Source organism: Oryctolagus cuniculus, chromosome 1 (genome assembly GCF_051225735.1).
Source record: "Oryctolagus cuniculus isolate XC-2025 breed Fujian yellow rabbit chromosome 1, ASM5122573v1, whole genome shotgun sequence".
Classification (NCBI taxonomy): Eukaryota; Metazoa; Chordata; class Mammalia; order Lagomorpha; family Leporidae; genus Oryctolagus; species Oryctolagus cuniculus.
The window spans coordinates 169,712,982-169,726,939 of NC_142867.1; the positions used below are offsets into that span (position 1 = coordinate 169,712,982).

The window sequence follows — 13,958 nt, forward strand, 5'->3', positions numbered from 1 at the left end:
CATGAAAGACACTAATTTTATTTAGCTCAAACAGTTCTAAGTCTTTAAAAATACCGTAATTTTTATAGTGAGTAGTATTCTAGTTATATTGGCTTGCTTGTTGTCGCTCCCCCTCTTCATGGAGGAACGACACTAAACCCTGCCTAGGCTTCATATCCGAGTCACGGCACCATTATGTCGCTCCCCCTCTTCGTGGAGGAACGACACAGGACCCTGCGCTGTTCTTTCGTCTGCTCGGCCCTCCCCGGGTTTGCTGCTGGTTCTTCCCGGGTTGGCTACTATCCCTTCCACCTCCGTGGAAGGGCAGTTCCCCCTGGCCACATTCCCCACTTCCGCAGGGGAGCGGCACACCGCCGGCTGGCTCTTCTCGGGGGCTGCACAGGTTCCCTTAGATGTTCCCCATAGATGTTCCTGGTGCATGCCGTCTCTCTCCTCCTTTATAGTCCTCCTCTGCCAATCCCAACTCAGCTGCCCACACGCCGAGTACGCTGCTCTCCTCCAATCAGTAGCAAGTCCTACAGTTTATTGGTTGAACTGGAGGCAGCTGTGCGGAAGCTGTTTACTTCTCTCCCAGCGCCATATTGTGGGAGAGCAGATGCATAGAATAAGTCTTAATTCCAGTAACTCAGTCTAGTCCGGTTTGCTCCCCACAGCTTGTATTCTGAATAAAATATGTTGGGAAAAGTGAGTATGAATGGCTTGCCAGTCAGATATTTTGAAGTAAAGTTCATTTTAAGACAAATGTTTTATACATCATTTGTGTTATGAGGTGTTTTCCAAAAATATAATTGATACCATTTTATAAATATAAATTCTGAGCTAATATGAAAAGCTTAATATATTGCAAATTATCTTCCTTGAGTGGTTTTTCCAATTTAAATTAACTTATGACCAGCCACCACATTGTTCAGGTTCTGATTATAAATCCATATCAAAATAAAATTAAATAGACTCTGCTTTCTTCATTGATTTTAATTTAAACCTTAATTCATTTAGTTCTACACAAAGTTACAGATTTGAAAAGTTTGATAGATCCATTTGAATTGTGTTATTAAAATGTTTCTATGAGTTTTTGACATGCAGATGTGTCTTATTCTGTGTGTAGGACTTAGACATTTTATTCTGTAAACTTGGCAATTCGTTTGTGTGGTACATTTTCTCCATTCAGTAGTCTCTTACTTCATATTTATGTATTTTGAGTATTAACCATAAAAAGGTCGTTAATATAGTATGGAACTGTACATTTTATTGCTACTCTTATAATAGTATTTCTGTAGGCACATATTTTTCTGTATCCCTCCAACCCTGCATGCCCTTTAAATATATATGTAGATGCTTAGGCAGAATGTACTTTTTGCCAGTGCTGCCTTATATTCCACTGACTCTCTCCTGGCTTTTAGATTTGTTTCCTTTCATGAACTATGGCTTTACATGCCCCATTATGCCTGTGGTGACATCAATAAAGGCTTATTTATTAAACGATATTCCTGCAAAATGCTTCTCTTCTATGTGACTAATATTATTTCTGATTAGTTGATGAGTGCTGGTGATTTCTTTCATCAGATTGATCACAGTCTTGATTTAGTTGTACATAGTGAACCATAGAATTATATTAGTCATATTTCCAGCCATTTTACCTTTGTTTGGGTCATGGGGAGAGACACAACCCTGGGATTTATCATACACTATTCATGTGTGTCATCTGTGTTTTCTAGCCCTTCGCTCTCCCTTCTGTGTCCTGTCTCTGTGGCTCTCCTCCATGTTTCTCTTTCTTCTCCCCTTGCCTTGTTGCTTTCCTACTCCCTTCTGCATGGCTGTTTTCCCTCTGTGGGAGGGACTAGCAGGCCATCAGGCATATTCATTTTCATTTTCCTTTAGGTTGCATCACTGAGTTAATAAGAGTCTGCCTGAGACAGTGATGAAGAAAACTGTGTCTTGGTGCATAATGTACTGTCGAATGAAGGGTTGCTTCATGTTTAGCTTCCTCATTTAAAAGCGTCCTCAAAACCCATTCCTATACAGATTGGTGAGGGTGTTTCCAACCATTTGGTGGATGTTAGCCAGGAAGTTGACTCAGGAAATTAGTAGCAGTATATTTTAAACTGATTTGAAAGACAAAGACAGGCAGTTAACTGCTCTGTGTGTATTTGTATCAGGCATTGGGAATAGTGCTTCTGAAATGATCCTTTCTAGGAGGTTAAAATGAGAGATTCTTCTATTAAAATGCATGTTTAGGGGTCAACCTTATGGTGGAGCGGGTAAAGCCATGGACTGCCATGCTGGCATCATATATCTGATTACCAGTTTGTGTCCCTCCTGGTTGCTGTGCTTCTGATCCAGCTCTCTGGTAATACACCTGCTATAGTACTTACCACCCAAATTTGGATGGAGTTCTGGGCACCTGGCTTTGTGGACGTTTGGAGAGTGAATCAGAGGATGGATGATCTTTTACTCTTTCTCTTTCTGTCACTTTGTTTGTTTAGCAGATATTTGTTATGCTGAATCCCAGTGTTTTTGAAAATGCAGTTGATTCTCAGAGTTAGTAACTTTGTATGTGCAAACTTAATTCTTGGTAAATCTTTTTGTAAAGATGATCAGTCTTTGATGATAAGAATATATATCCTTTAATTTTTAGGAATTCTGGCTGTGAATAATGCTTTGTATGAAGATTTTTGCCATTTGTTCATCTTGCACCAAGTGTTATAAGCACTCTAGAACTTTAACGTAAAAACAGCTGCCTGAAATTTTAACTTAATTGACACAATGCTGCTTGTATTTATTGTTTCTATTTAGGTTTTTTCCCAAGTAGCTCTCAAGGGTGTGATGCATTTCTTCGCCACAAGATGACACTGATTTCTCCTTCAGTATTAAAGAAATATGGCATTCCCTTTGACAAGGTATATTAGAATTACGCTTTCACACATTGATTTTTTGTGTGTGTATGATTGTATTTAAGGTGAATTTAACATAAGCTAATGCATCTTTGACTTCTATTAGCATTGTTAGGTCATGGGTAGAGAAATTCAAATTCATGTTTTATAGTATCATTTATTTTTCTAAATTCTAATTTGAAGTGGTTTTTATTTCAGGATATATTTTTAAGAGGTTTCATGGTATTATAGTTCACTTATAGTAATTCTGAAAATAGTACACATGCACATTCTACAAACTAAGATGTAGTCCTTTGTTATAAAGATTTTATATCAGCTACCTAATTTATGTATAGGGGATCTTTTTTAAAAAAATTCAGAGACATTATTAGCAGTTGGCCTGGGTAGAATTGATGATTATTGCAGCACTATGTTGCTTCTAAACACATTAAGACATAATGCAATTGAGATTTCATAATGGATAAAATTGCCTGATGATTTAAAAACCAGATATTGCTCTGTGGAGTGTTTCTGAAGATCAAGATCTGTAAAACTCAGTAGATACCAGAACCTAAATTCTTTGTATCCATGGGTGGTTTGGGGTCAGAATTATTACAGAATTTGAATTTGAGAAGAAACTAAATTGAAAAAAAAGCTTTTGACTGGATAAATAAAAACTCTCTATTAGTTTCAGGAGGATTAAATACTTAGTTGCTTCCAGAAACCATAAAAATTAGCCCCTCTTTCTCCTCTACATGTTACTCAACTTTCCTTCCCATCATCCTTATTGTTTTCCATCACAGAAACTTTTCCCTTGTGACTGTATCTTTTCTTCTTCTTAATCTTAGACCCTTAATGTGGCCTTGTTTTGGGGGAATGTGTGTGTAAATTGAAAGTTGAATTTTTTCCAAGTGCCAAGAATCACTCTTCAAGCTGAGATGTTTCCAGCTCCTCCCAGTCTCCATGCAGCAGTTGTGGATGAGGCTTACCTGCTCTCTCCACTGGCTTATTCACATACTTTTGCCTATGAAAGCTAGTGTGCCCATGTACAGGTGAGCAGTATCTACGAGTATGGAGAACAGAGGTCAGATGCAGTCTCCAGTGAGGGGCCACTGCCTCTGTGGGAGTTTGTCTCAGATCAGACACCTCTGGGTGCCTGGCTTTTGTGAATAAAGATAAAGTGGTTCATACAAGTTTCATTAGACAGACACTTTTACTTCAGTTAGGATATTAGAAAGCAGAAGAGAAGGATTGAACTGTCCTCAAAGACAGAAGGAACTCTTCCTTGGGTTTAGTGCTAGTGTTAGGTGTTGGCAATAGGTTTGGTGCTGGTCTTCAGAGAGGGAGGCTATGTAAAGCAAAGAAGGTGCTTCATTTCCCTCAGAATAAAGGTTTAGAGCTTAGAGCTCTTTTCCAGCATCTGGGGGAGAAGGAGGCAGGTGCCCTCTCTGTTTCTGGGCTGCAGCTCTCCTGTGCTGTGTGGGAGATCACTCAGATGCATTAGGTTCTCGTCTCGTCTTTGTGCATGAACATTTCCTGGCTTCCGTGGAAAGTGTCAGGTTGAGTTTAAGTCCTGTTTTGGTGAAAAACCAGTGACTTAGCCAACTGACAATAGCACTTCTTTTGTGAAATACTGCCACTTCTTTTTTCCATCTTGACCCAGAGTGCAGAGAAGTACTGTAATGTCAGGTTCCTCTTTGATGATGATATTGTAGTGAGTGTGTGATCTCACAGGCTATGGAATTAAACCTCCTGAATTCATTCCTGCTTCCATGACAGTTGTTTTGAGTCTTAGTCTCTTTATACTCAAAATGAGTATTATATTTGTGACTATGTAATAGAGTTATTGTGTGGATGCAAAGAGGTAATCTACATAAAGGATGCTGCATGGTATGTAACATAGTAACACTCTTCCTCCTCAACACTCTCACTTTAGGTAATCATTTCTCAGTTGGAATACATTTTCTATTCTTGCAGTGTATTTGCACGTATTCAGATACATATGGAACCTCTGTGTAACAGCTAATGTCTGCTTTTAGATTGTGTACACTTTGCAGTTTCTTTCATGCTATGATATATGTAATGGTTGTTTGTGTTTTCTAATTAAGTAGATGTACCGTACTCTATAGTTTCTTAGCAGTTTATCACCATAATGGCACTTAGTTTGCCCTATATTTTCCCTAACTGGGAATACCTGTTTCTAGAAATGGCTGAACCCTAAAATACACAGTATTCTATCTTTCTCCCTGCCCTCCCCCCTTTAAGATTTATTTATCTATTTGAAAGGCAGTGTTTGGCAGAGAGAGAGAGAGAGAGGGAGAGAGAGAGATCTTCATCTGTTGGTTCACTCCCCAAAAGGCTGCAATGGCCAAACCTGGGCTGATCTGAGGACGGGAGCCATGTTTCTTCTGGGTCTCCCACGTGGTTGCAGGGATCCAAGCACTTGGGCCACCTGCTTCTGCTTTCCCAGGGTAAAAGCAGGGAGCTGGATTGGAAGTGGAGCAGCTGGGACTCAAACCAGCACCCATATAGGATGCCAGCCTATTAGACCACAATGCTGGCCAGGTACTCTTTTTCAACATGGCAAGAGCAAGATTTTCTTAGTAGGGTACACAAACTTTGTAGGTAGGATTCAGTGGAGAAGTGTCATTAGTTTCCTTATTCCGATAGTGCCTGTATAGTGGTAGAAACAGTTGAGTGGTTTTGTTTTATTACATGGTATGAGGAAGAAGTATCTAATTAGCGAAATTCAGTGACTCCAGGAAAGGAGAGAGAATTGGTTTGTATCTTCATGTGGCTCTGCACAATGGAAGTAGAACCGTGTTGAGCCTTGGCAAGCCCATATTTGTCTGCTGAGTGACAGCTGAGCTGCTGCTCATTTCAGCAGAACTTCTATTGGGGTTTCATAGAGATCCGAATGTGTTGCCAAATTTTAGCATTCCCTGTAACTCATGATATATATTTTGTTGTTTTGGTGACTATAGAAAAATATGACCTTATGTCTAAGAAATAGGAAAAAAACATATTTCTTATGTTGCCAGACTTGTTTTTGCAAGTTATCTTAATTGTATTTAAAATATATTCATTCATATACATATGAATAATTCTTTGAATAGAAGTTTCCTGTTAAATGGAATACAGTTAATTGAGTGTTTTCTAAGTATCATGGAAGAATAATTTGTTGATACTTTTTAACCAACAAGAATTCATAACCTGTTCAGCATGTTTCTCTAATTTCAAAAACATTTTTTTATTTTGATCATAGAAATGTGAATCATTAAAGTACTCAAATGCAAAACTTCACAGTCATAGCTAATATAAACAAATGAATTGGAAGAACCTGAGGACTTTTTAGAAATAAGATGTAATACCTTTGATTGTGGATTGAGTGAGTGAAGTGACAGAATGTCACCTCCGCTTAGAAGAATCTTCTAAAAAAATTTCCTGAAAATAGACAATTACAGGCTTTAATAAAGAATCTGAGGGAACCTATTTTACATTGGTCTTGCAATGATACTGTGGCATTTTTTTCTTTATTTGACAACAAGTTTATTTTAATTGTATTCACAATCTGGGAAGTCTTATTACTGAAAAATATTGTGTGTTTTCCACTGTGCAGATCACCCAGGAGGCAGGAGAATTTATGATCACTTTCCCTTATGGCTACCATGCTGGTTTTAATCATGGCTTCAACTGTGCAGAATCTACAAATTTTGCTACTGTCAGATGGATTGACTATGGGAAGGTTGCTAAATTGGTAAGTTATATCTCAAAAATAAAGCATAAATTAAATATGTATTCTTATTATTATAGTGCAAAAATCTAAGATCATGTGCAGCATTGAATTCTCCATTAACAATGTGTGTGACTCTCACTACAGCAGTTCATTTCATACTGCATGCATTCATTTTAAATGGGCTACATTACCACTTATAACTACATTTTTCTGTTTTTAGATTAATGTGGAGCACTTTAACCTTGATAGGTAATTTTGTACAATGGATATTTGCTTTCTCTCAAGGCCAGCAGCTGAATTTTTTGCAAGAGTTTCTTGTGAATCCACATAGTTCTTGAATCTTTCTTGTTGGTAGACTGGAATCTCTGCTTGTTGGAGTTTAGTTCCTCTCTTAGAAAATGACCCTTTTCAGAAGGAAGTGTCTGATAACATTTTAACAAGAAGTTGAGTGATAATGGTAAGAAGAAATGATTAGTAATGCCCTTATTGCACAAATGGGTTTCCTGAAAGTATAGTAATATAACAAAAATATGTTTCATGTTAAACGTGGTATAAAATTTTGCATCTCTTGCCCACTATATTTAATTTAGTTAGCATATGGTGTGTTTTTTATTCACAAGAAACAACTTCTATTCAGTTTAATTACTTTTTCCCTGTGACCTTAAAAGGAAAACATCATCTTTGAAATGGTGGTGCTTTCTATTAGGTTTACTTCTTTTTCGGAGTCTTAAGACAGAGGTGCATTAAGATATGTATGTCCTACAGACTTGAGAATGAGTTCATGGTGCTGACATATATGGGACCTTTCAACCTCTGGGAAAAATTAAAATAATGTGAGTCTTGAAGCTGTATTTGCACAGTTCTGGAGGGAAAGTGGACAGTGCCTCTGAAAGAGAGGCAAGCAGTGGGGTCTGAATGGACAGAGCCTCTCAGGTTAAGGCGTGGTACACTGGTGCAGGGCACAAGGATCTGAGGGTTATCTTTTCTGCTCTTGCTGACTAGTTCACATTAGGAATGTCATTTATTCTTCATATCTACGTTAGAAATACCTCATACTGGTTAAAATGTTGGTATCAGCAAAGTAGAAAATGTTCAATTAACTGTGTTCATTCATTCTTAGTGAGGAGTATGAATTTTTTTGTTTGGTTCTGGGTATTTTACTTGACAGAAATATTCAGTTTACTCCAGTTATTAAAAATTGTCCTAATTGTATGTAGTAGTATTTTCAGTTTTGTCTGCATATCTCTTTTTGTTTTGGCCAGGTGGTACTTCTCTGAGTATATAAGTTTTCTATTGCTCTTATAACAAATTATCACAAATTTAGTGTTTTAAAGCAATGTTCATTTATTATCTTATAGTACTGTAGGCTGTAGGCTGCTGCTTGTATCACAGGTCAATTGTCAAGGTGTTTGCGGAGCTGCATTCCTTACTGTAGACTGGGAAAAGAACCTAATTCCTCCCTCATTTCAGTTCACTGAATTCCCTTAATTTCTGTTTTAGGACTAAGATCCTGTTTTGTTGCTACCAGCCAACTACAAGACTTTGCTCCTAGGATCCTTGTTACAGTCCTTATGTTGTTATCTCCACTTTATATCATGCAATATACAAACTCTAATGTCATGTAAAATAGTATATTCACAGATTTCTGGGATTAGGATGAGGATGTCATTTGTGGTAGGTTATGGGGAAGTACCTGTCTACTACAGAAAGTACCAATTAAACCATTGATATGGTGATATATAAGAAATCCAATTTGAGTCTTGTAATCAATTTTAGTTATTCTGTATGTGAATAGGAAACTGAACTTGTAACAGATACTGTTTGTTTCAATTTTTTGATTTTTCATTTAGACACCCTAAATTTTCTTAATTTATATCTTCACATTAATGTTTTCTTGACTAGTCCTTTCATAAATTATCTCACATCATAGTGTGAGGACATTGTCTTCCATATTTTTGATGTTTTATCAGTTACATAAAAACATCCTCTTATTTGAAATGCAGAGTGACAGAGGGAGGAAGCGACAGAAAGAGATTTTTCATCTGCTAGTTCACTCCACAAATAACTGCAATGGTCCAGGCTGTCGCAGGGTGAAGCCAGGATCCAGAAAACTCCCATCTTGGTCTCCCATGTGGGTACCAAGCGCCCAATTCCATGGAGCATCATCCAGTGCTTTCCAAGGCATGGTTGCCTTGGAGAGAAGTGGAGCAGCTAGGACTTGAACTCTAGTGTGATGTGCTGGTATCACAGGCTGGGCTTATCCACAATGCTGTCCCTGACAGATAATTTTAAATAAAAGTCTAATTCCTTATATAGCCTTACCAATTTATTGTATTTTGTATATGTGCATATTATTTTTAATCCTTGGAAAATTAGTGCATTAGGCACCAGTTTATGTCTTTTGCTGTGGACCATTGTAATGTATAGCAGATTAATTATGAATTGAGCTGGGGCCGGTGCCATGGCTCACTTGGTTAGCGGCGCCAGCATCCCATATGGGTGCTGCTTTCTAGTCTTGGTTGCTCCTCTTCCAGTCCAGCTCTCTGCTGTGGCCTGGGAGGGCAGTGTAGGATGGTCCAAGTGTTTGGGCCCTTGCACCCGCATTGGGGACCAGGAGAAGCACCTGGCTCCTGGCTTCAGATAGGCCTAGCTCTGGCCGTAGCAGCCATTTGGGCGGTGAACCAATGGAAGGAAGACCTTTCTCTCTGTCTCTCTCTCTCTCACTGTCTAACTCTTATCTGTCAAATAAAAAAAAAAATTATGAATTCAGGTTTGAGGATGTTCTTTGTTATTTTAATTTTAATTCTTTGTCTTTTTCTTTTTTTTAAATATTTATTTATTTATTTGGAAAGCAGTTACAGAGAGGCAGTGAGAAAGAGAGAGAGGTCTTCCATCTGCTGATTCATTCCTTAAATGGCCGCAACGGCTAGAGCTGTTCCAATGCAGAGCCGGGAGCCAGGAGCTTCTTCTGGGTCTCCCACACAGTTGCAGGGCCCCAAGCACTTGGGCCATCTTCTACTGCTTTCCTAGACTGTAGCGGAGACCTGGATCGGAAGTGGAGCAGCCAAGGTTCAAACTGACACCTATATGTGATGCCAGCTCTGTAGGCAGCAGCTTTACCTTCTATGCCAAATTGCTGGCCCCTGCCTTATTTTCAAAAATTTTAAAAGTTATTGATTGATTAATTGATTGATTTGAAAGGTCAAATGACACACACACACAGACACTCATCACCCAGGCCAAAATCAGGAGCCAGGAATTCCATTTGAGTCTCTCAGGTGGGTGGCAGGGACCCAAGTACTTGGACCATCACCAACTGCCTCTCTGGGTGTGCCTTAGCAGGAAGCTGGTTAAGAACTATAAGATGAGTCCTCATCCAGTGCATTCTGATATGGGCTGTGGAAGTCCTAAGAATTGGCTTAATTCGCTGTACCACAGTGCCTGCTCTAGCCTACTTCAGTTTATACTAAATGGTCACTAAAAAACGTCACTGTAGAATTGCTGATGCTTGTTTATAGTTGTGTCAGAGAGGAATGCTACCTGCTTTACCTGTCCCTTAGGACTGATTTAAATGTGTAAAAACCTCTGATAAAGTAATTGATTGTGGAGCAGCATTGACTGATTAATATGGCATATAGTATAGAGTCTGCACACATTCTATATGCATACTTGTAATTCATCCATACATACAGTATGAAATATATATAATTTCATATATGATGAACCAGTATTTTAAAATTGTTAATGCAGAAAAGAGATGTTGCAAAAGAGTATTTTTTATTTTAAAAATAGCTAGGTTTTCAAAAGATAACTATGTTTTCAGATAGGTATATCTTTGAATATAAACCAGCAGGATTTTTATCAGTTGAGACCTTTTCTTTTCTTTTCTTTTCTTTTTTTTTTTTTTTTTTTTTTTGACAGGCAGAGTGGACAGTGAGAGAGAGAGAGAGAGAAAGGTCTTCCTTTGCCGTTGGTTCACCCTCCAATGGCCACCATTGCTGGCGCACTGCGGCCAGCGCACCTCGCTGATCCGATGGCGGGAGCCAGGTACTTATCCTGGTCTCCCATGGGGTGCAGGGCCCACGTACTTGGGCCATCCTCCACTGCACTCCCTGGCCACAGCAGAGAGCTGGCCTGGAAGAGGGGCAACCTGGACAGAATCCGGCGCCCCGACCGGGACTAGAACCCCGTGTGCTGGCGCCGCAAGGTGGAGGTTTAGCCTAGTGAGCTGCGGTGCTGGCCCAGACCTTTTCAATGGCCATGTGCTGTGAACTATTTGCATTTCTTTGAATTCTTCACCTGGGGAAAACCTGGTCCAAGAGCACTGAAGAGTGGGTAGAGTTGAAATTGGTAAAGTTCTGTTCAAGAACTACTTCTTTTTTCCTTGGCTGGTTGACTTATGGGGATGTCCCTGGAGTAGAACCAGAAAGGGTTTTCATCCATTAATGATCTATTGATATGTAATATTTGTACAAGAAACCTTCCCTGCTCTAGCTGCAATTGATTAGAGATGGCATTCCATTCTTTGTGTGCAGCCTAATTCTGAATTCTAAATTTCTGAAACATCTTGGAGGTTTCATATTCTCAACTAAATTATTGTTTATTGTCGTTATTTCTTTGTCTAAGGCTATATTTCCTCCATTTTAATCCTACAATTCATATGGTCCTTTTTCACAATATCCATCTGAATTATGTCATCTCTCACATAGACTTTTGGTGTATAATTAACAAAGATGTTGGAAAATTAGGCAGAGCTGGGCACGGGGTAGGGGAGGATTTATTTTAGCCTGATAGCATATGTCTTTGATTATCCATGCTTCTAAAAATGTCTGCATATTAAGCAATCCTTGTTTATTTTTTTTTTTTCTTCACTTAGGATCATTAAGTTCTTTTTTGTTTTGACTTGCAAACTCTATTCAAATCCATAGTGAGATGCTCCTGAACAAAAGGACTTTGTGTTTAGGAAGAACAAACCACCTTCATGGTGATGGTTGTGTATGTTTTCCCATTTCAGCAGAGGGAAGATTTTCACAGAATAAAATTGAGAGTAATGTTTCAAGTTTATGCTGACCAGGGGTGGGTTCAGGTTTGTGAGTCCTTGGTGAGTTCGTCTCCTACAACAGCCATTTTGTCCCGCAGTTGCATAGAGAAGAAAGATATATTTTCTTTATCTTCAGGTAGTCATCATACAGAACAAAGAAGTATTTAATAGACCTCCATTTGCAAAGCTGTAGTGTTAGTGAAACACACCATTTAGTCATTTATTTTAGGGATCTTTATAGCTTTTAACATCAGAGTAATCTAGAATGAAGTATTTTTTTTTTTCCTGTTAAAGATGTAAAAATATGTAACAGATAGATTGACTTTTGAAGTGTGACAACTGTGCATATTTGAGGTGACTGTTTTCCATTTCTGGAGCATTCTTTCTTCTCTGGTGAGATGGAGCCCGCTATTCCTTCTGTGCAGTTGCTGCAGTAGCCCTCACAGGTCTGCTTCCTGGCTCCGGTGGATCAAAGAGCTGGCCCGCAGGTTGTATTTCATTTTTCCGTTTGGTGGGATGGAGTGCAGTTGTTTTGATGTTAGGTTTGATGGATTTGTTTGCCACTGCATTCATTAGCTTCACATCAAAAAACTGACAGGCTGTTAAATGAAACTTTGGCTTAGATTTTCAGCTTGACTGTTTGGAGACATTTGTGAAGATATTTTGTTTTTGTGTTGAAGCAGCCTCAAGCACTGTGATTGTCTTGAAGGGAAGAAAAGTTATTTACTGTACTGATTTTCTTGAGTGAAAAAGAATCCTTGTCTTGGGGACAGTCATATCTAGTCTACACCATCAGAAGCAGTGTATTTATTACAGTGTATGTAGTGTGAGACTTACCCAGCAGGATAGCTAATTTTATCTTCTTGCTAGGAAAGGTAATATTTGGTGACACCAAAATGATACCTTTTGTTTTGCATTAGTTTTACCTTAAGTGATAAATTGACATGATACATCATAAAGTTAAAAAGTGGTACCACAGAACTGTAGATATTCTCTTGCAAACTGTAGGAGCATTACTTCGCTATCTAATTTTAAAACATTCTGACATTTGAATCCTCATACATTTGAACAAGTTTAAAAAGAGATGATGGAATTTTGAAATTAATTTATGTTTAATTTGAGAGGAATTTTAAATATGTAAGGGATGTGATATGGGTTCTTTCTATTTTTCCTCTTTCAATCTTTTAATAAAATTAATTTTTCCTTAAATCAGGTAGCATTCTTTCAAAAAAAAACTTAATTTGGGGCACCAAGGGTCATTTTCATGGTGAATTTTTAGGTTGCATTTTAATGTTTTTGATCACAAAGTACTAGTGTAGTGATTTTTCTCTATTTTTATAGCATGTGAAGGAAAGAAAATGTAGACTTCTTTGTACATTGTTCATTTGATAGTTCCTGACATTCCCATTTTAAGTAGCTGGTATGGCATATGTAATATAAGCTTTATAATGTAGAGATTTCAAACTGTATTTTTTTCTTTTTACCTCTACTTTCTGCTTCTGATTCTCTGATTTGATGGCACAATATAACAAAGCCAATAGTTGCTTTGCTCTCTGTTTTTAAGACAATAATGAATTTTTAAAATTTTTTTATATAAAATGTACAAACTTCATGCATTTCTATATACAAACTTAGGAACATAATGATTCTTCTCCTGCTTGCACTCCCAGCCGTCTTCCTCCTCTCTCTTGTATTCCCACTGTAAATTTTTACAAAGGTCTGTTTTCAGTTTCCTTTATATTTATAAGATTAACCCTACAGTACAAGAAATAGTATAAGGAAATAAAAAAGCACTATTCTTCAATAGTAGAGACCAGGGCTGTAAATAACCATTGAATCTGAAAATGTCAATTTCTTTCTTTCTTTCTTTCTTTCTTTCTTTCTTTCTTTCTTTCTTTCTTTCTTTCTTTCTTTCTTTCTTTCTTTCTTTCTTTCTTTCTTTCTTTTTCTTTTTTTTCAGGCAGAGTGGACAGTGAGAGAGAGCCAAAAAATGTCAATTTCATTCCTGTACATGACATTTTAGATACTCCATTAGTTACCACAGATCAGGGAAAACATACTGTAAATAATTTGCCAATTAATTTGCTTGCCAATGTTTGCTTCAACTGGAAGCTGGAGTCAGGAGTTGTAGCTGAGAATTAAACTCAGGCACTGTAATAGGGGATGTGTCCTCTACCTGCTAAGCAGAATGCTTTCCACTAAACTAATTTTTATTATTGTATATTTTGATCATTTTTTTTTTGAAGCTCTTATTTATTTATTTGAGAGGCAGAGTTACAGACAGAGAGAGGGAGAGACAGAGAGAAAGGTC

General features: G+C 37.9%; 1 protein-coding gene across 12 annotated transcripts in view; it reads left to right on the forward strand.

Annotated features, from left to right (window-relative positions):
- The window catches only part of KDM4C (lysine demethylase 4C), a 351,443-nt gene that overhangs the window by 96,020 nt on the left and 241,465 nt on the right, over window positions 1-13,958 (forward strand). For all 12 annotated transcript variants that reach the window (XR_016210339.1, XR_016210337.1, XR_016210340.1 and 9 more), the window contains 2 exons: window positions 2,794-2,897; window positions 6,490-6,627. Coding sequence is in view for 7 of the 12 variants with exons in the window: in XM_051858176.3 (XP_051714136.2) it covers window positions 2,794-2,897; window positions 6,490-6,627 (242 nt within the window). In the remaining 5 variants the exon portion in view is untranslated. The remainder of the gene's footprint in view (window positions 1-2,793; window positions 2,898-6,489; window positions 6,628-13,958) is intronic.